Source organism: Falco peregrinus, chromosome 10 (genome assembly GCF_023634155.1).
Source record: "Falco peregrinus isolate bFalPer1 chromosome 10, bFalPer1.pri, whole genome shotgun sequence".
Classification (NCBI taxonomy): Eukaryota; Metazoa; Chordata; class Aves; order Falconiformes; family Falconidae; genus Falco; species Falco peregrinus.
Genome location: NC_073730.1, coordinates 24947359 through 24968602, shown reverse-complemented (window position 1 = coordinate 24968602; position 21244 = coordinate 24947359). Strand labels below are relative to the sequence as shown.

At 51.6% G+C, this 21244-nt stretch overlaps 1 protein-coding gene across 3 annotated transcripts in view; it reads left to right on the top strand.

The window, feature by feature from the left end:
- The window catches only part of PIK3R3 (phosphoinositide-3-kinase regulatory subunit 3), an 82155-nt gene that overhangs the window by 32913 nt on the left and 27998 nt on the right, over positions 1-21244 (top strand). The window contains exon 1 of one of the 3 annotated variants that reach the window (XM_005238398.4): positions 15844-16745. The exons of the other annotated variants lie outside the window; for them this stretch is intronic. Coding sequence (XP_005238455.1) covers positions 16640-16745 — 106 coding nt within the window. The 5' untranslated portion in view covers positions 15844-16639. Of the gene's footprint in view, positions 1-15843; positions 16746-21244 lie in introns of those variants that run through there. 3 annotated transcript variants of the gene reach the window in all.

The window sequence follows — 21244 nt, the reverse complement described above, 5'->3', positions numbered from 1 at the left end:
ATAGCTCTGGGTTTGTGATGGCTAGTTTAAATGCATAGAAAATACCTTAATCCCTGGTAAACCCCTGATCCGTGCCTGCCATGTGCTCCCCATGAAAGCCCCTCACTCTGGCCATAATCCTCAGGGAGAGGTCATGTGTGCATCCTCCAGCCCTGGGGACACAGGACCCTCTCCAGGGCACCCACAAGCTCTTGGGGCTGGTGTGGAGGTGCTGGTTAGCCTTGCCCGGTGCGTCTGCTCTCATCTGCAAGGGACAGTGGGGACAGGGCACCCAGGAATGTTCCTGCCATGGGGTGGGATGGCCAGGGCAGGGAGGGTCACAGGTGGAGCTGCCACCCTCCTGTGCCCCCCTTAGTGCCACCAGCTCTGGAATACGGGTTTTTAGAGAGAATCACATAACTGTTGCCTAGTTTTATACAGTTGTGATTTTTTTTTTAATTTCTGTTTGGGGTTCCTATATGCTTCACACTGAGGAGAGCCCCCAGCCTCTCAGTCCCCTTTCCCCCCCGTCCTGCCCCATCACATCCAGGTGTACTCCCCAGTTCATGGATGTGGAGGAACCCCTGGCTTGTGGCATGAAAGAGGGCCCTGACTCTGCTCCTAGCCCCATTTCCCCAACACCAGGAGCTTCTGCAGCCTTCACCTGCCCTGACCTGCAGCCCCGTGAGCTGTAATCCCTCTCCTGCTGCACCTGCAGGATCAGAGGCCACCAGCACCAAACCCAGCCCGGAGAGAACAGAGCACTGGAGGATGGTAATAAAACCTGATGACACCCTGGGGAAAGGAGGAGGGCAACAGGCGCTCCCCAATCTCTTAGGTTTCTAAATAGGCAAAAGGAAAAATCCCTGTTTGCAGAAATGTCTCCTATATTTATAAGAAGCAAGGACAATGCTGGGATAGAGGCTGAGCTGAGCTTTTAACCAGCCAGATTACACTGAGCAGGAGCATTTACCTCTGCCTCTAATCCACCTGCCACAAAGACTTGCTAACTCCTTCCTGGATTTAACTGGAAGGTTTGAACTCTTCCCGCGGAGGAGAGAGTTAAGCCCGAGCTGGTGCTGGAGGGCTGTGGGGGCCAGGGTCAGGGCTCCCACCACCCCTGCCAGGCACATCAGATTTGGGCTGGACATTTTAGACCCAGACTCAATTTTTTTCTGGCAAGCCAGTCCCACAGGCAAGATGGGCAGGAGAGGGCAGGAGCCTGGAGTCCCTCAGTCCCTGGGAGCTCTGTGCTAGTGGCTTCGAAATCAAAGCCTGTGCAGAGCAAAAATCTGGACGTTTCCAAGCAAAAATCACTGCTGCTTAAACGCAGAGCAGAAGCAAGAGCTCTGAAGGAGCCACCTGGCAGGCGCAGCCCTGCTTGTTTTCAGCTGGATTTCTTGCAAGAACAGAAAACATCCGCAGCCAGCGCTGGGTGGCTGGGGCAGGCAGGGGGAGGCTGCTGCAGGATACGGCCAGGCTCCCGACACCCGTGGGTAGACACCCTGGCTCCCCTGACTCCCCCACCCCGGAGCAGCCATGTCCCCTATCACCTGCACTGGATCAGGCCCATCGGTCCTCAGTGCCAGGGCACCAATGCCCGCTGGCGAGCACCAGCACTGTGGTGCACGCAGGCAGTATCCGTCCCTTTCTAAGCATCCCCTCAATGGATGCTTCGCCTCCACACCAGGCAGGGGACAGAGAAAAACCCCGGCCCTTGGCCCCCCATGGCACAGTGACCCTGCGCCACTGCCGGGAGCTGCGGTGCCCCGTTATGGGACTTCAGCAGGAGGCCTTGGGGCAGGGGGACAGGGACGCGGCGCGGGCTGACATCACCGAGCTGGCTGGCGTCGGGCAGCACGCGGCTCTGGCAGCGCTGCTGGTACAAGCGTCTCTGTGGCAGCCTACAGCCCACCGGTGCATCTGCCAGCTGGGAGAGGGGCCAGGAGAAGGGCTGGAGCGGCCGCCAAGCGCTGGCGTGAGCCCGGCTCTGCTCCACAGGGCCCAGCCCCAAGGGCTGCCCACCCTCAGCCTCACCCTGCACGCCAGCGTGGGCCCCCAGTGCCAGGTTCGCAAGCTGAGCCGGGAAGGAAGCGTGAGCCCAGGCGGCAGAGCCAGGGCTGAAACCTCCCTGGACTTCTGGGAACACAGCGGTATCGGAAATTTCCCTCCCGGCACAGGGGACGGTGAGCCCCCTCTGCCAAACCTCGCACTCCATGCAGCAGCACCTCCCGGGGCATGGGGGGGTGCAGCTGGGTGTCGGACCCCCGCCCCAGCCCCGCACAAAGGCCGGAACCCAGGCGCAGCCGGGGGTTTTCCCGGCTTGGCCATGGCCCTGGGCGCCCCAGGGCTGAGCTGGCTGCCGGCCAGCGGCGCCCAGCCTGGCCCCTGCGTGCCTTTGCTGAGCTGCTCAAGCGGTTTCTGCCACAATCGGGCCTTTCCCTGCCTTTCATCCTCTGGCACAGCCACCTGCCCCAGTGCCGCCACAGTGGGACCAGTATGGGGGGCTGGGGGCTCACCAGGGCATGGCAGCAGCTGTAACCGCTCCACCCGGGGTTCGTGTTCACAGCATCACCGTCGAGCATTACACTGGGTGGCAGAAAGCACCTGGCAAGAGAAAATCCACCTCATGTGTTTCCAAATGCGGTGCTGGGACCTGCTGAGGGCCTCAGGCTGTGGCCAGCAGCAGCAAGGTGGCCAGTGACACAGCCCTGGCTGCGGCAGGGAAGGACATCAGCCCCCAGTGGGTCCCAGCCCCACTGAGAGCTGTGCTGCCCTTCGGGATGTGTCTTGGGGCAATCAGCCACAGGGTTCTGGTGTGGACTGTGTGCACAGGGCTGGGATGGCAGGCAGCGGTCCCCTCCAGTGGCATGCTCCAGCTGCCTGCATGCCAGATTCCAGAAATCACCTGAAATCCTATGTCAAAGGTGCCCCTGGCACCTTGAAGGTGTCTAGGCAGGTTTCAAGCCCACCTCCTACGTTTGCCCCCTGCGGTGGGTAAGCTCCACAAATGCCACCAGGTATACAAGGACACTGCAGCCAGCTCTATGGTGAGACGGGGGTTGTTGTGGGAGAACAAGATAGTGTGATTTGGTCACCACAGATTTTAGGTGATGAAGGTATGTCCTCTTGGGACTGTTGCCTTCCCAGTCGAAGCGCAGGGCTCCTGCCTCTGCCACACTTCGTTATCTGCCACCAGGCACAGGCTGAGCAGTGATGCCAGTGGGCAGCTGTGGGTCCCTCCTTTTTGAACCCATGCAGAGTCTCTGAACATCAGAAACTCTATCTGTGCTCTGCCATCCCTGCTAACCTCTGGCTCCCCCGAAGCCCCTTTCCCAGGGAATAAACCTCCCAAATTTCCCCTTGGAAGCCAACAGTGCTGCATGCTGGGGAGTGGGAAGGGAAGAGGGGACTGTGCTGGACCACAGGTCAGAAGAGCCAGCCAGGTTTCCTTCCTCGCTGGCACCCCAGAATTCACAGTGATCTAGCCCTGATGTGAGCAAAAATATTTGCCATCCCTAATGATGAGCTCTGTGGCCATGCCACAGCATCCCGTCCCTGCAGCAGCATCCCCCCTCCAGCTCCTCCTCCCGTGTACCCAGCCCCAGGTGACTGTGCCCAGAGGGGTCTGGCACACAGATGGGGGGCTCCGACTGTAGGCAGTTGTGTTTCCAGGCTGTGAGGTGGCAAGTGGCTCTGCACCATCAGGCTGTGAACAGCAGGACCTGGCTATGGAGAGAAGCAGGTTTGCAGGCAGGAGGGGGTATATCCCCCCCATGCACACCCAGCTCCCCTACCCAGCCCTGGTAGGGCTGCTGCCTGTGGGTGCAGCTCCATGGGCTCTGGGGTTAGACAGGGACCCCAGAAACGGTGAGACTCGGCACCACCTGGGGGTTTCTAGCCAGTGCAGCGGTGGGCGAGCAGGGTCCAGTGTGTGTGTGCATGTGTGTATGTGTGTGACACCCAGGAGCCCACCCCCGTTTCACCACTTGTATTCCTCGCCTGCTGCGTCCCTAACAAACACCCCACCAAATTTCAACACCTTCGCCCAAACAAACAGCAGCAACCTCTGGGAAACACTGTTCCCGCAGGCCTGGGGCAGGCAAGCAGGGCTGCAGAGCCCCCCCCCCCGCTCCTCTCCTCCAGCCTGCCGGGCAAGGGGCCAGCTTGGCTTCCGCAGCCCTTTCTGCAGGCAGGGCTGGTATGTTCACCACAAGCTATAGATGGCCTGGCTGCCGCTTACAGTAAATCTGAGTAAGTTGTTTTGGGCAGAGCATTTGAAGTCCCGCAGGCAGCAAACCGGCCGTGTCCTACTGGCACAATCATCCGCCACAGGCATCTCCCGTTTCCAGTGCACCCCTTGGCTTTCCCAGCACTGACCCCCGGCACGTCAGCCACCGTCATCAATGTGAAGCTGCTTTCCCAGGACTTCCCCCACCTTCCCAGAGGCAGACAGTGTTTTGGGGAGAGGAGCTGCATCTGCCATCACTCCCCCTGCTTTGGCTCTGGGTGTGGAGGAGAGCCAGTGAGGAAGGATGCTGGGCCGCTCAGTGCTTGCCAGCAGGGTCCCACAAACCACTGCCTGGCCACCCTCTTACTGCTCCTTTCCCCCATTGCTGCCCTCCAGCCATCAGCTGCAATCTCTGGCGGTGGGACTGGGGGATTTTTCTTCTTTCTTGGGTGAACTTGAAATCTTTGCCCCTGCGCTGGCCAGCTGATGAACCTGAAGTGCCACTCAGGCATTTATTTAAGGGTTTAAGTGGGATTTACGTGGTGAAGGTGCCTGCTCCAGACCTCTTCATGGATGGACAATTCCAAGCACTGGGAAAAGGCAAGATTTGGCTTAACCAGAAGCGTTTCTCTGAGCCCTCAGGATCATGTTTTGCATTTTTCTCTCCCTTACCCACAAGGATTTTCTCCCTACCCACTTGTAAGTGAAAACCACTGAGGGTCTCAAGTCACTGGTGACTGTGAGGCTTAGGGCTGCAAGGACTGTCCCACACCTCATTTCACATTTGCACCCCGAGTCCAGAGGAAGGTGAGCAACACACCAGCGAGGGATTCAGCCCCATCTGTTGAATGACCAAGAAGCAGAAAGCAAGCAACGCACTAAGTTGCCTGATGATGTGTCACCTCCCAGATGCTGAGCCCTGCCACCCCTGACACAGCAGCCCAAGGACATTACTCCAGAGCAGCTCTGCCAGCCCCACGGCATCTTCTGCATTTGGCCCAACCCTTCCCGGCATGGGAAAGGATGCACAGCAGACACAGGCAAGGGATTTTCCAGGGTGGGAGCTTACTTCTAGTCTGGTTTTTCAGAAGCAGGCTGCAAGCTTGTGAATCGGAGGTATTTTTCAAGTTGGTTCCTGTAGTGGAAGTGATCAAATAGTTGTTTATACACTCATCTGGCCCCACGGCTCATGCTCATGGAGCAGAAACTTGTTGTCAAGGCTGCTGGGATGTGGTTCCCCTGTGATGCTATGGCATGTTTTTCAGAGGAAGATGTTGAGGTTGCAGGTGCCTTTCCAAGGCAGAGCTGTGCTGCAGTTTGGGAACACTGCTTGCCAGTCGCTGGGCCAGACTCAGGCCACTTTTCTCTCTGTGGAGCTGCAGGAGGGTTGTACCTCGCAGCAGGCTTTCCTCTGTTCCATTTGCCCCAGAGGGTGCTCCCAGCATCTTCTCCACCCCTTGTCCTTTCCTTCCTCCTCCCACCAGTTTGTGACTCTGAAAGCCCATCTCTGGCTCTCCCCACCTCTCTGTGCTCCCTGTGCTGGAGCAGGCTGGAACAACCCTGCTGCTCTGAGTGAGGACGGAGGACATGCATCCCCATGGGAAAGTCAGGCTTGCCCAGCAGCAGCCTCCTCTAGCCCTCACAGTGATGGTGACGTGAACATTTCTATTCAGACCAACCATTTTTTCAGTCATTTGTAAGCCCCTCTAATGTGTTTTTCTTTTTCTCTCTCCTTTGGGGTTGGAATTATTCTGGCTTTGTGTAAAAACTAACTCTGAAGTGCTCAGGGAGTGGAAACCTCCCATTATACTTTTGAAAAATAATATTAATCTTTCCTTTCCTTTTATGAAAAGCTCTCTCCCTGATGGCTCAGGACTGGAGGTAGGCATTTGATGTGGAAATAACCCTTGCTGAAAAAAGCCCTTTTGATGTTGGGTTTTCATAGGGCCAACTCCGAACCAGCAATGGGGGGCACAGGGTGCCAGTGCTGGGCCCCAAAGGGTGCCCAGGAAGGATGTGGGGCAAAAGGGGACATGCTGCCAGACCTTCATCCTGCCTGCTGTTTCTCTGAGCAACAGGCAGGTGTTTCCAGCCTTTCAAAGACAATAAAACCAGTGGGATTTCCATTCATGAAAACTGCCCTTGGCCTGATTCAGCCCCAGGACTTAAGGCAGATGCCCAGCCTGTAGTGAGCCAGAGTGATGGACGCAGCTCTCAGCCATCCGTGCTGCCTTCCCTCCGATGGCATGGTGGCACTGAGCTCTGTGTGGCTGTGCTGGTCCTCCTGTTGCCTTCTGCACCAGCCCCGGCCTGCTCCCTGCCACTGCTTGTAGCAGGAGCCCATGGCTCTGGCTAGGAGACATTGCAGGTTTCCACCCTTTGCCCAGGGCAAGGGAGACCTGGCATCTCCCCATCAACCACAGAAACCAGAGGGGAGTGCAAAAAGCAGGAATTGGCCTCAGCTGCAGGAATGCAACAGCAAAGGGAAGGAGAGGACACACTGGCTGATCCCATCACCTGCTGGGCTCCCCAAAATGCTTGTGCTGGAACCTGCCCACTGCAAGGAGTAGGGGCCATGGGGCTGTGCTATGAAGATGACGTGCCTGTGCTCTATGTTTGTGGCGGCGGGGGCGGGTTAGCTGGAGTGCTGCAGACCCAGACAGCATCCACAGGTAACAGCATCCCCATCTTTGCTGCAGAAACATAGAGGATGGTGAAGTGGATACTCGCTTTGGGACTGAGCCACTGTCTCGGGGTACCTCTGGTGGCAGCGAGCCTGATCACCCATTTGCTTCTTCTAGTCTGACATCGCTCCTAGCTCCTTATTTTGTGGTTTTAGCATCCAACAACTTTGCTTCCTGTAGTTTGGCAGCAAGCTTTTCCCTCCTCTCCCTGCCTCTCTCCCTCCTACTGTTTTCTCTCATTTAATTCCTCAAAGCACTTTTAAAAGGCCGTTCATCTGGGAGGTATCACCTAAAATAAAGTTATATTGTTTAGGTTTGGTCAAAGAAAGATAAGAGCTTCCAAGCGCCGGGGCAGTAAAGGTGGCTTCTTCAGGTGCTGGCAGCGCTCACAGAGCACGCACTGTTTGGGATGTGTTAACCCACCAGCTGGGATTTGCATAGGTACAATACCCCTCTTCATTTTCTGGCAGGTTCTTAGTCTGGAATCTGTTGTATTAAACCTTAGACCAGTATGTTGGGCTGGTAATCAGTATCGCACTATTTACTTTGTCTCTCCCTTTTTTCTTTTTGGAGACAATACACATTTTATGCTTTGTCAGCCAAAGGCAGGGCATGAGCTCACCCTTCGGGGCATCCCGCTCTTTCTGGAAGCTGCAGGCACCTGGCACTCCGGCAGCAGCCGGCTTTGCCTACCCTCTGCAAAGAGCTCTTGTCCGGCAGGCGTTTGTGGCACCAGGAAACAAAAGATTTTTCACTTTGGTCTCTACCAACCTATGTGTTGTGAGAGAGACCTGGCCACATTTTTACTCAAATGCTTTGTCCTCAGTAAAATCTGAAGATGTTGCAAGTTTTGTTTGATCCTTGAGGAACAGAAGAACTGCTGGACATCTGGAAATCCTGGACACAACCACTGTGCCGGCACAGCTCACAGCACAGGCTTAGCAAGACCTCCTGGGAGGCTGGGCCAGCTGCGCACATGCTGCACAGCCCCTCCGTGGATGGGCAGTAAAGCTGGTGCCTTCCAAATGCTCTGGATTTGTTGCATGTTTCAAGGACATTTGTGCAGTGTAAGCACTGACGGGCTCAGGCTTCCAGCAAATGGCCAAAGGATTTACCCAGTGTGCTGGGAAGCTGAACTTCATGCTGTGGTGGCTGATCTGCCGGCACGTGCCCACTGACAGCAATGCCACTGCAGCCAGGACCTAGTACATCTGTGAAATTTTGGGGCTTGATGGTGATAAAGTCTTATCTGGTGGTGCAAAGTGGTGTGGTGGTTTGCAGGTAGGAGGGAGGTGTTTTCCTGCATCCTAGAGGATGCCTAGGACTGCACAAGGCAAGCGTGGCAGCAGAGACATGGAGGGAGTTCTTGATGGCCTAAAGTCCCACCTGTCCTCTAGGGAATTCGTATTCTTCTCTTGGGAACCCAGCACTATTCAACCGAATTCCCCCTTCAAGTTTGGAAATCTTCAGCAGGAAAAGAACCTTAATGCAAAAGACATAGAAAAAAAGCTCTTAAAGAAGCTGATTTGCAGGTTGCCTTTGCTCAAGCCCTCCCTCCCACCCATTACTTTGGCTGGACAAGGAAGGCATCACATCCATGTGCTGGTTTTTCAGTGATTGCCCTACACAGCACTGTTTGTTTTATTTCCCTGCTTAGTGTTCAGAGGCTGTTCTTCTTGCACTTATTTACTGTAAAGCAAAGAAAGCCAGGGAAAATGATCTCCAAAGCAAACAGAGCCATGTTTCCATTTGGGAAAACTTAGAGGGAAAGTGCGTGTAGCTAAGCAACAATGCATGATGGTAAATGGGTCATTTTCCAAGGCATGAACTGCATGTGGATAACTGCAAGGAAAGCGACCCCAGCCAACACACTGCCGACGTTTGAATTCTTGGCCTAAGCGATTAATAAGAAATGAGATGACTTTTCAATACCCCTGAGAGCTCCCTGGGTTGTTATGGGTTTTTTTTTCTCCCACTTTCAATCTCCACCCAAAACCTTGGAGGGGAGTCTCTGTTACTGCGCCTGGGCAGAGCTCTGACTGAGTACAGATGCGTTGCAGTGAGGTTCCCTGGATCCAAAGAGCAGTGGGTCAGCTCCACTGCATCCCAGGGAAAGGGATGGGGACAAGGGAGTCCCACAGCAGGACCGGGGACTTAGCCATGAGAAACTTCCTTCTGCTTAGGGCCAGAGTGAAGCCAGCATTCACCCGTGCATTAGCATGGAAGCTTGATCTCAGCCTCCCCCCAGCAGTACGTAGGGATGGCTTTGCTCACTTATCCTCCCTGTGAAACTAGATAATCTCCACTGCAAGAAAAGGGGGGTGTTTTCTTAACGTGAGGTAACATGTTATGCATATACAAGGCTACCAGTTCTAGATAACACTAGCTATGGGATCATTACATTGTTTGGGAAGCCAGGAGAGTTTGCTGGAAGATAATTAGGTGATGTCATGTTTGGTTGGGAGCATAACATCCATGTCACATAGCTGTTGCATCATGGGTGACAGTGCCTGGCTTGGCCATGGGTGAAGGGTTAGGGAACCCTTCAGCTTTGCACCCTAGGGCAGGACAACTATTGTGTTGGGGTTAGTTTTGGGTTGGGGGTTTTTTCGTAATAATAACAAGTATACAGAGTTCAAGCTGTGCATTTGCAGAAGTGATTGCTCATCTAGGCTTTGCCAGAATTCCTCCTACTGGGAAAGGTGCTGCCTTCAAACCAGTGCTGGCAATTCAGCTTGAAGGTCACCAAGTGGGATGGCAGCAGAGCAGAGATGAGACCTCGCTTTTCCTAGACATGCCGCTGATTTCCTCTTCCTGCCACTCGCATCACCGGCTGTGATCAAAACATACACTGCCATGTTTATTAAAAAGAAAAGTTATTGCAGGAAGGTACTGGGATTATTTCTTTCCTCCATGAATAAAGTTCTACAGTTCCTCTTAAAATCAGACCTGAGGAATTTACAGAGTGGTATTTATACATTCCTTGGGAGAAAAAAAAAATGAAATCCGAGCAAGTAGTTCCAGTGCATTAAAGCAATGAATAGAGGAAGTGAAAAATATTTTAAGTGCCTATACAGTGTTACATTTCAAAAATGTCCTGGTTTAGGACATTAGAGCTGGGGTGTGTGTGGCTTTTTTCTCTCTCTTTTCCCCCCTCTAATTTCTCTGAACTTGTTACAAGTCTCCTTCCATTTTGCTCACTATTTCCAAGCAACTAAATAGAGAGAGGCCTGGAACGATGACAGAGATGCGAAGTGCACAAAGGGACTGGAGTGTGGTCCGATAATTCTGTAATTGGAGCTGCTCGAGGCGAAATTTTTTTCAAGCCAGTGTAAATGGGGATTGCTGAAACCCTTACAATTGGTCTGTCAGGCTGCTTCTTTAATGGATTGCTCTGTTTAACTCTCTCTGTCACTGGCAAGATGACAAGAGAAATTAGTGTACTGGAAAATATAAGGTAACTGGCAGCTCCCCAGCCCGGTTCCACAGTCCTGCAGACCCTGGGGTGCCACAGTGCCGGAGCCTGGCTCACCGGCTGCTCTGCCACTTCTTTGGAGGAGGAGGAGGAGGAGGAGGAGGAGGAGGAGGAGGAGGAGGGGAGCTTGCAACCCCCTGCCCTTCCTAGGGATAGGAAGACCTGAAAAACCGCCCTGTGGCTCTCTTACTGACATAGTGAAGAGCTGTGCACAGCTAGCTGCAGGCTGGGATTGGGGTGGGGAGAGCACCTAAGCATCCTCCCAAGGCCAAGTCGCAAACCTTTCAGCAGCTGCAAACTGGCTTTATCTTCTGCTTTTACACCACGGGTATTATTTTTTTTTTATTTGAAGCTCAATTGGTTACTATCAGTCTTCTGGGGGCATTGGATGTAGGGTGGAAGTACTGGCTGTTGGGGAAGATGCTTCCAGTGTGTGTGTGAGTGTGAGTATGTGTGAGCACATGTGAGTGCATGCAAGTGTGTGCTGCCGTGGAGATGCTCTGACACCTCCATTGTTCACAGCCAGCCTCTGAAATTTGGCAGTGATGATGCCCCGAGGCTAGAGATGTACCTTTCGCTTTTCCCATGAAATTCCATTCTGGTTTGGCTGAGTTATAAAAAAAAAAGTTTTAAAATCGCCATTTCCCTTCTGCTGCCTGCATTCCTCAGGAAAACTTTGGCAGCCTGTCAAAACAATAACTGAACGTGAACTTTCTAAAGAGCTGGCCCGGTGCTGTCTGCCAAAGCAGCGATTCAGCACAGCTCAGCACAGCATGTCCTTTCCCTCACCCCCCCATGCCCACCCCCTTGCACACTCATCCCTGGGCACTCTTCGGCACAGATGTGTCCACCCCAGACACCAGTGGGCACAGCACGGGGTTGACATGTGCTGCCCGGCTGCAAAAGCCACACACACCTCCTCTTCCCTCGCAGGAGAGCAACTTTCCACTTCCAGCCCTGACTGTTACTCCTGCAATTTTTGAGGCAGAAACCTCTGGAACAGTAAGGAAAGGCCAATCCAAACCTTGCTGAGGAATACCTTAGGTCCAGCTGCAATAACCTACGTTGTAGACATTTATTTAAAAGATATTATTCTTTTTTTTTAATGTTATTTCCTATGTTAAAAGAATGTTGTTTATAATGCAAAGCCAAGTGCTTTTAAGTTAGGAAATGCCTAATGTATGATTCCTCGCAAGCTCAACTCTGCGTGCATGCATTGTGCTACAATCTTTACATACGTGAGCCCCTATTACAACCTCTTTCCTTGTTGTGTGGACGTGGGATGGAAGAGGGCACAAGCTGCTCCAACAGCTGTAAATAAGACACTTCCTAACATTGAAGTGTTTCATTTGAATGTTTTTGCAGACCACATATTATTCTTTAACACAGGTTTTTAACGCAATGTGTAATTTTCAAACCAAAGCACCCGACTTTGGCTCACTTGCCAGAGTTTTTTTCTCACCACAGAAATTTGGCCACATCTGGGGTAGAGCAAGGCAACAGTTTTGCAGCCTATGAGGACATAAAATGACTCTAAAGCAGAGAGGAGGAAGCACAGTCCTTGTTAAAAGCACCCATTACATTTCACCTGAAGGTGCAGGAGGATGCAGGGAAGGAAACTGCTGCTACTTCACCCGCACAGGGGTTTGAATTAACCTTCATCTGGTGGCAAATGCTTTGTGGTCTCTGGGGTATTTTCAAGGCTCAGACTGTACCATTCCAGCAGAAGACGGTGCTTGCACCATCCCTGTGCTGCCAGCACTGCTCTGGTTCGGGAAGACAGGATAAACCTCTGCCCTTCCCACCACTTCTCTTGCCAGCAAGCCTCAGGTTTAGCTTGCAGCGTGCTGAGCTATGGTGAGGCCCTGGCAGCAGTATCTGAGCCAAAGTAGACCAACCCTTCTGCCTTCCCTCATCTCCTTGTCACCAGGAGGTGAGAAACAGGCAGGAATAATCCATTAAACCAGTCTGCCGCGACTGGTTGTTCTTGTGCTGTTACTTGCAAGATGTGGTTGCCCCCGTGGGAAGTTGGCCACCAATTACAGCAGATACTGCACAAATCCTGATCTCTGTGCAGCGCAAGGCTAGTAATTTCATGTAGCATTTAATGCCAGCCAGGGAATCGTCCTTCCCGATGCAAACACAGCTCTACCATCTACGAGCTCCCCTCCAGCAGGGCCTGAGCTTGTGCTAACACTGCTGTTCACATTTGGGTCTCAGGAGTGGCCAGGAGTCTCCAGCCTGCCCCCAAAATCTCTCATCATTTTAGCACGTTTGGCTGGCAGCACTGTGGATTCAACCCCCCCTCCCTCCTCCACCCCTCCAACTATAAAAGCCTGTTGTGGCCTACATTCAGCTGTCGGCTATCACGTTATCATGGCTCGGCAAAGAGGAAACCAAGCAGTTTGGCACAAATGGCTTTTCTGTGTTTAGCCTCTTCCAGCACGGGTCCATTCGGCTCCTCCTAAAGCACATGGAAGTGCTCAAAACTTCAATATTTAATCTTGCCTTGAAATGCAAATTGTCAGATCCAAGGAAATTAAAGCGAGCGAATGCACGGCCATCAACGCAGTGATGTTGGGGAAGCAGCAGATGCTGTGCTCACTTCTTGCCTTTCAGCCTTAGCATGGGGCACCAGGACCCTTTTTTGAGCACTGTGTCCCCTGCTCAAGCATTGTCATTGTCACCATTATTTTACTTCAGCATTTGAATGTAGCTTTTCCTGACTTGGGGTGATCTGGTGCTCAGCCAGACCTTGAGCATCCCTGAGTGCTCAGTGTGCTCCTGGTTTTGTTTCTGTTCTCTGAGGGCACTGCTGTGATGCTCAGCATCTCTCCCCTCAGCATGCACATGCACACGACTGCTCACTCCTACTGCAAGGCAGGCAGTGTGGTAGGAAAGGGAGCGCCCCATGCATGCGTGTTGGGAGCCAAGTAATCCTGGATATAAGCACAGTTTTGAGAAATAAAAACACATTAATATTCTGATCTCTCAAGGCATTATCCTACTGCTTACCATTACACACAATCCTTTGCCTTAAATTGCATCTTTGATTAAAGCAGCAATGAGAGAAACCAGAGCTAATAACAAAATGTATTCTGCTTTAAATCACTAAAGTGAAAACATCAATAAGCTGTAACCATCACTGCCGCCATGAAAATGAAGGCAACCACCATGGGAAACAGCAAGGATGAAATCCACTTTGCCAGCATAAAAGCCAAGTAATTAGGTCTTATGTGGGTGGAACTTATAATGAGGTGCAGGAAGGGGGAAAATGAATTGCAACCCGAGCCTGCCTCCAACACCCCCACCCCCCCAGCCCCCGCCAGAGCTGGTAATCTTAAGTTTGGGAGCAGCAGTAGGGACAGCAGCCCCATTTCTCTGCTCTGCAGGGTCTGCAAAGCAGTGTCCACATCTCCACCTGCACCCACCGCCCAACCCTTGTGGGGCTGCCCTGCACACCTTCGGTGGGCAGCGGGTGGCTTGTACCCACAGTACCAACTTAAATTTCACTGGGGGAGAGGGGGGTGCTTCCATGGATGGCATTTCACTTTGAGCAAGCTTGAGCTGATGCATTGTATCAGTCCAAGAAATTTAATTTAAAAATTAGAAGAAGGAGTTTTATCTGGTTATCATGGATTAATCAGAGTTTGTGGATGGGGATATAAAATTTATTTATATGCATGAAGTTATTTGAATCAAAGCTGCCTGTCCCTCAAGAAGCTCTATTAACTAGAGCAGCGCTGCTCTCCATTGCTTGCCGTGGAAGTTGTGATACATCAGCAAACTTCAGAACCTCAGCACCCAGCTCTTTCCACATACTGTTACATTGTAGTTTCTCAGTTATTCAATGTTGCAGTCAACCTCCGGTTCCCCCTAAGCCAGGAGTATGTTTTCAGGAGCTGTCTACCTAGTGCTAGAGCGGGAGAAATTATTCATAACTTACTTTTCCATGCTTTAAAGTGCAAATAAAGCGGACAACTTCAGTGCTGGGTTTTCTAACATTCCCTGACATCTCCACAGCAGATCGAGGTGCTCATCTGTCCTTGTGCCTGCGACACTGGTTGGAAGTCTGCAGAAAGGGCTTTTTAATTTCTCAACAGCTGTCATTCCGCCTTTCTTTAAGGATGCTTCGCCATGCTAAGACCGAGGCTGCCTGCCGAGCTGGCTGCATTTCTGCCTCCCACCAGTGCTTGTGGGCTGCGGGCTGTGGCTGGCCATAGCGATGTGGCTGGCAGGCAGACTGAGGTTCAGTTTCGGGTGTGTTCGCAGCTCAGTTTTATCCCAAAGCTTGTGAGAGGCAGCCATCCCGTTTGGTGCCTTTTCCTCTGCTCCCCCGCCCCCCCCCCCCCCCAGCCCCGGTTACGTTGCTAGAAAGAGCTCTGGGTTTCCCTGGGGTCACACTCTAGGCAGCGGGCAGTTACGAGACCCCCTGGAACGCTCAGGTATGATGTGGAGTACACGGCAGGCAGCTGCCAGGGCCCTGCGGAGGGAAGGCAGGGGAGGAGAGCCCATGTTTCTGGCAGCAGCAGCAGGGCAGACGGCTGAGAGGGGGTGCGGCGGGGCCGGCCAGCCCAGGTCTCAGCCGGGGGTGCGGACAGCGGCTCCCACCTGCCAAGGGCCTCCTGGGCCCGGCCCGCGGTCCTCTCTCACAGACCCCAGCCCCAAAGGGGTGCCGGCCCTGGCTGGAGGGTAGCAGGTACACCCGGCGCTGCGGGGCACCGGCCCAGGGGGCCGCACCCCGCCGAGGGGGCAGCGGGCGCTCCCCGGCAGCGGCGCCGGGTCCGGCTGTGGCGGCGGGCGCACGGCACAGCCCGGGGCTGCCCCGGCCGGGCGGCGGGGCCGGGGGTGCCCGCGCGCCCCCTCAGCCCCGTCCCCCCTCTCCGCCTCAGCGCTCGCCTTTCTTTGTCCCGCTTAGTAACTGGGGCTCCCAGCCAATCGCCATCGAGCCGGCCGGCTTCGCCGCCAGCTGATTGGGTGCGCTGGCCGGAGCCCTCTGCCAATCCCGGCGCTCGCTGCTCCCTCAGACAAAGACAGCAGCTCTGGCAACTGGGCTCGGCGCCCCCCGCCCCCCGCGCGTGCTCCGCGGCAGCAGCCCCTTGGCGACAGGCCAGCCGAGGGACCTACCACCTCCCCTGCTCTCCTCAGAGCGGGGGGGAGGGTGTCACTGGCAAAAGGCGGCTAGAGAGGCGGCCGCAGGGGCGAAAGACAGCCGGGTAAAAGTCAGGAAAGCGGCGAAACAGTTTTTGGGTTTGTGCCAAGCTTGCTTTCTGGGCTTGTCACTCTGGCGTGAAGAGGACGTTTTCCCCTTCTGCATTTTTTTTTTTCGGCCACCCCCTCCTCTGCTTCGTGGAAGCGCCCGCTCGCACAGGCCCCCCCCCCCCCGGCCTTCCTCGAAGGAGTTAAAAAGCCGGCGCGAAGCCCCGCCCACGGGGCCCCTCCCGCGCGGCTCCGGGGGGCGTGGCCTCGTCCTCGGCAAGAGGCGGTTGGCGACGGTTGGGCCCCTCAGAGCCTCTTAAAATGAAACCTAGCGGGGCCGGCCGCGCCGCAGAGAGCCCGGGGCTGCGACCTGCCGGAGCCGCCCGGGGCCGCCGCCTGCGCCGCGCAGGGCTGCCAGCTGGGCACGGCGGGCGACGGCCAGCGCTGAGCTGAACCGAACCGAGCCGAGCCGGCGGGGACTGCGGGCCGAGCGGCCCCCAGCGCTGCCCGCCCTGCTTGGGCTCCGCGCCCGCCGTTATTGTTGCCCGCCGCCCCCTCCTTTCTACTCCGCCGGCGGAAAGAATTCATCCAGAGACCGAGATCTCCCCTTTTTATCCGCTTCTTCCCACCCAACCCCTCTCTTCTGGGGGGGGGGGGATTTTGTTTTGCTTGCAGCCCGGTGTTTTAAAAATACCCCGAAAATGGCGATTTTTAGAGAGAATTCAGGAAGGTGGCTTTTCTGTGGAAAGGTGTCTTTTTAAACAAAAAGAAGCACTCTCTATTATATGTATATAACTACCTGTCTTAGTTCCTGCAGGGCAGCCGCTGAGGTGGCTTGTGGGCTTTTTTTAATTAAGTTTAATTCCGCGATTTTTAATTCCCCCCCTTTTTTTTTACACACCCCCCCCCCCCCGAAGTGTTATTTCAAAGCGGGGTGGATTCTTCTCGCCTTCCCCTCTCCCCCATTTTTTTTTTTTTTTGTTTGTTTTTAAACCCCCCCCCCCCCTCCTCAATTAAAAGCCGGGAAAGCCAGTCGCTTCTTTATAAACCTGCCGGGACCGGGCTGTCGCGATGTACAACACGGTGTGGGATATGGACCGCGATGACACGGACTGGAGGGAAGTGATGATGCCCTATTCCACTGAGCTGATATTTTACATTGAGATGGACCCTCCAGGTAGGGAGCCGGAGCCTGTCCCCCTGCCTGCGCCGGGTCGGGGCCCTTCATCCCTGCCCTCTCCCCTGCCCTCCCTGCAGGCTTTCCCCGTTTGAAAAAGGAGGGGGAATCTGCAGAGGGGGAGGGGGGCGGAAAAAAATATCTCTACTTAAACTTTGTGTAAACTTTCCAGGGACTTGGACCTGCTGCATCCTGGGCGAAAGTATTTTAATACTGGTTTTTGAGGAGGGGTGGGGGGGAGAGAACTGCAATTTATGGTGCCTTTTGGGAGGTGGAAAGAGGCAGGAGGAGGAGAGCTGCTCGCACCCCCTCTCCCAAGTCTGTCTCTTTTTTTTTTTTTTTTTTAAAAAAAAAAAAGCCTTTATTGAAAACTGTATATTTCGGCTGTATTCATTTCTGGAGGAGCGTTTTTATTAGCCTCTTCACCTGTGTGCCTTTATGTGCCTGTAACACTTTGATGGCAGTGATTTACCTACCTTCATTCAGCTCCAGTTTAATCGCTTTTACAGTCTCCGAGACCCTTTTTTTGCCAGCTTTCTTCCAGCATTGACAGATGAGGTGTGTGTTGTCGCTGGGTTTTGGTGCTGGGGGGATAAGACTTGGGAACAGGCTGGAATCCATCCCTGGAGGCACTGTTACTTTGATAGCGTGCTTAATAACCTTGTTCAAAAGGGTTTGGTGCAACTCTTTTTTTTTTTTTTTATTATATTATTATTCCGCCCCCCCCCCCCGGGATTACTAGTGCTGAAAACAGAAATGCGTTCTCTCACTTGTCTGAAGTTTTTAGATGGGACAGAAAGTTTCTTTTGTGTCCAAAGCGTGAGGGAAGGCTTACAAAGCAAAAAGGTTGCGTCTTTCTTTGGTAATGAATTAACATAAATGGGTACTGGTGAAACCATATTTATACCTGTAAGTGCCTAACAGGCTGAGAGCAGTAAGGTAATTGAAGGGTCTTTATGTTCTTGGGTCTCTGATCTATACAGCCAGAAGGTAGATTAAAATACACACAAAAAATATTAGCTTGCAGAGAAATTGATAGCAAGTAAGTACTTCTAAGTAGTATCTTCTGTGTGGCATGTACTGTTAGACTTTCAAAATGTGCTTTTCAGTCTGCTGGAATCATGGCTTGTATCTCCAAGTGTGGTTTATAGTCTCTTTGTTTCAGCACAGTGAGCTTCCCCCCCCCCCGCCCCCCCCCCCACCCCCCCCTCTATAGGTATGTGGTACTTTAATTAAGGAGGAGGTGATCATCCTGAGATTTTTGGATCTCAAGGACCTGTACTCACTTCCTCTGGTAACTGTGATGCTTTAAAAATTGGACAGATCTCTCAGACGCACGGTACTGGCCACTACTCATTAAATTCTTGCATAGCTGACACTACCTATTTTTAGATGTTACTTCTGACTGAAATGTTACACTTTCAGATCTTTCTGTGAATTTCAAAGGATATCTTTTTTGTAAATACTTTTGATCTTGACTACTCATGATGTTACTATTTCTATTTGCTTGTATCAAGTGAACAAAAACCGGAGTTCCTTTGTAGGTGACTTAAAACAATTGGTGTGGGGTGGTTTTATTAGAAAAAATAATGCCCCTTGCATGGTTTAGTGTGAGTAGGCTGCTAGAAGGGGCTGGCCTGACTGAACTGGTCAGAAAACGACTTTCCAGTATTTCTGCAGGAATTCAGCCATGCAGCCTTACAAAGTTTACGTTAAGGAGGAGTGCTTCTGTCATTAATAATGCCAGTATTTCCATCATTGAAGCCCTGTTGTCAGGTGTCAAGGCTCTGCATGGTCCATGCTGATCCCTGAAGTGTTCAGTAACTGTATCTTTCATATTTTTAAGCTAGAAAAGCCAGAGCTGGAAATTATGCATGGGATGATCCCCATGTATATGTCCTGGTTTTGTAGAACTATAACTTTTACATTTCAGGAGGAGGGAGGGGAAGAGAGAGAGAGAGTGTGTGGCTGTGGTGGTCTGCTTTTTCCTCCTCCAGAGGTGAGGTGGGAAAGCATTTTCTGGACTGGGATGATAGGTCATCCCTAAGGGGAGTGCAGAGGAATTTATTTGGAAGGTTTAAACGCTCGGCATGCCTTGAGATAAAGTCACTGCATTTGCACCCGGTAACAACCACAACTCCATTTGGCCCACTTCCAACAAAAATTTGTGAAGGTTTTCAGTATAGCATTCCCCCGCACAGCGGATGGAGTTCCTGAGCAGCTGAATGGTGGCAATATGTTTTCTCAGCAGCATGCAAACTAACAATATGCAGTGAGTGTCCCCACTGCCAAAGGAGGCAGCACGGTCTTTTGTTCACAGAACTTGTGTGAAGAGATCCCTGGTTGGTTTTTATGCTGCAGCACTGGGCACCAAGTGATACCAGGAGCCAAGAGTCTCAAATCATGCATGATTGCTCATGATTCCATTTTAGTGTGTCTCAACTTCAGGCAGAAGACAAAAGCAAGGTGAACATAATGTGCCGTGTCACCCGTAACCTGTAAGTCAAGGGTGGGGATACTGTTTCTTGTTAAGGGCCAGCAGACCTTTAATTTATCTTGGCAGGCTGTCTTAATACCCACCTTAGCGTTGCCCAGTAATAATGCAGAAATAAAATCCTGTGATGGCAGGCAGCCTGCAGTGCAGCTGTAGCTTCTGTCAGGCATTAGTGCACCTGCACCAGCTTATCAGTGTGCTTGTGTTTTCTGTCCGGGCTTGTAGGTGTAAATGGATGGCAGGTCCTGCAGCCCCTCCGCTAGAAGGCTTGCTCAAAAGTTCAAAAATAATAATGAAGTTGATGCCCCTCTCACACATTAGTTTTTCCCAACTCCAGCAGAGAGGGGTCAGGTAACAGGGGATTGCAAGCTTTCTGCTAGCTTTTAATCCATCCTAAACATAGTAGTAGGAGAGTTTTCCTAAATAGAGCAGCGTAACTTGGGATTCGGTTCTGCTAGCTTTGCAAAGCATGCCTTAGAGCAGTACAACTAATACAGGAGCAACAGTGGTGACAACCAGCAGGGTGACTCCTGTTACCTAATGCTTTTTCCTTTTGCTTGCATGTATAAATGCATAATGAAATGTATCACTGGCATAAAGTAGTATCTGTACATGCAAATATAATACTAGGTGCTCTAAGACAAAACTAGAGCCATCAGTTGCATATGGCTAACATATTAGCTTCTAAACTTTATAATCAAGGTTAATGTAGAGTATTATGGCCATAACAGCATTATATGCTGGTTCTGGCATTAGGAAACACTGTTTGGGGTTCACTCACTTGTTTGTTCTTGTGGGTCTTGCTAGCTGAAAAGACAAGGAAATAGGTTACTAGATTGAGTTCAGTTTTTATTTAACAACATCTGTTCAGGTCTGCAAAAACTTGTTACTGCCAGAAGTTAAGTTTTTGAACAGGGGATGTTGGATTGACTGCAAAAGATACTAGAGTACAGTTATGTATCACCTCGCTTCTAATTAGTAAGACTGAATAATGTCTTTCCCTCTGTAGATCTGGGATATATTACCAGTTGTTTTGATAAAATGTGTAATCACTGAATACATTTTGTCACAGTTGGATGAAAATCAGTAAGAGTGTTCCACTGGGATTTCAGATACAGATGTCAGCAAAGATATTTGGCTCAAATACAAATTAGAGGTTAGTTTCATTTGTGTGGGTTATGAAGAAAACCCCAAGTTTAAAGTAGGATTACTAATGCAGAATGGGCTCTTGCTATTTAGGAGCAGATAACAGAATAAGCATTTGTCCTAAAGCTATATGAAAGCTCCCTTTTTGAAGCCTGTTAGGTCCAAATATGACTGTCCACATTTATAACTTGGGCCAGCTGTCTTTTTCAAGACTATTACTTTTCCTTGCCTGATGTGGTGAGACTGGCTGTAACAATGCTGTTGCTGTAAAATCTTTTGATAATGAAGGGGGGGCAGCAGTAATCTGTAGGCTGCTTAGTCTGCTTTGCAAAAGCAGCACTGCCATTGTATAAGTGAGACAAGTATTCGAGGGAAAAAGTGTATTTATTCATTATAGTTTCTATTTTCTTCCCATATATAATTTGACAACCCTTGTTTTAGGGGAGCAATACTATAATTGTAATTTGGAAAACATAGGGTTCTGATCTCAAGGGCAGTGTTTGCTCGGATACCAGTTGTGCTGTATCATTATCAATGTTATAGTGGAAACTGAATGTGGCTTCTCAAATGGGGTTTGTGGTATGCAATAGGCAGATGTAGGTGAACACTGCATGTCTATGCCTGACTAGTTTTCCAGTGGGAGACCAGATGCAAATTGTAATAGCGTTGTCAGTATTGTCCTTCAGCTTATCTGAGCTGACTCCAGAAGCTTATCAAGGAAAAGTTCTGCTCTTACACGTCTTTAAACAAACAAAAATCCACTGCATGTAATCAGGACAGCAGCACTGTAGCAGCAACTGTCTTGGTTGCAAATTTAAGTCTTGCTGAAAGTCATGTTTAATAAAAAATAAAAATGAGG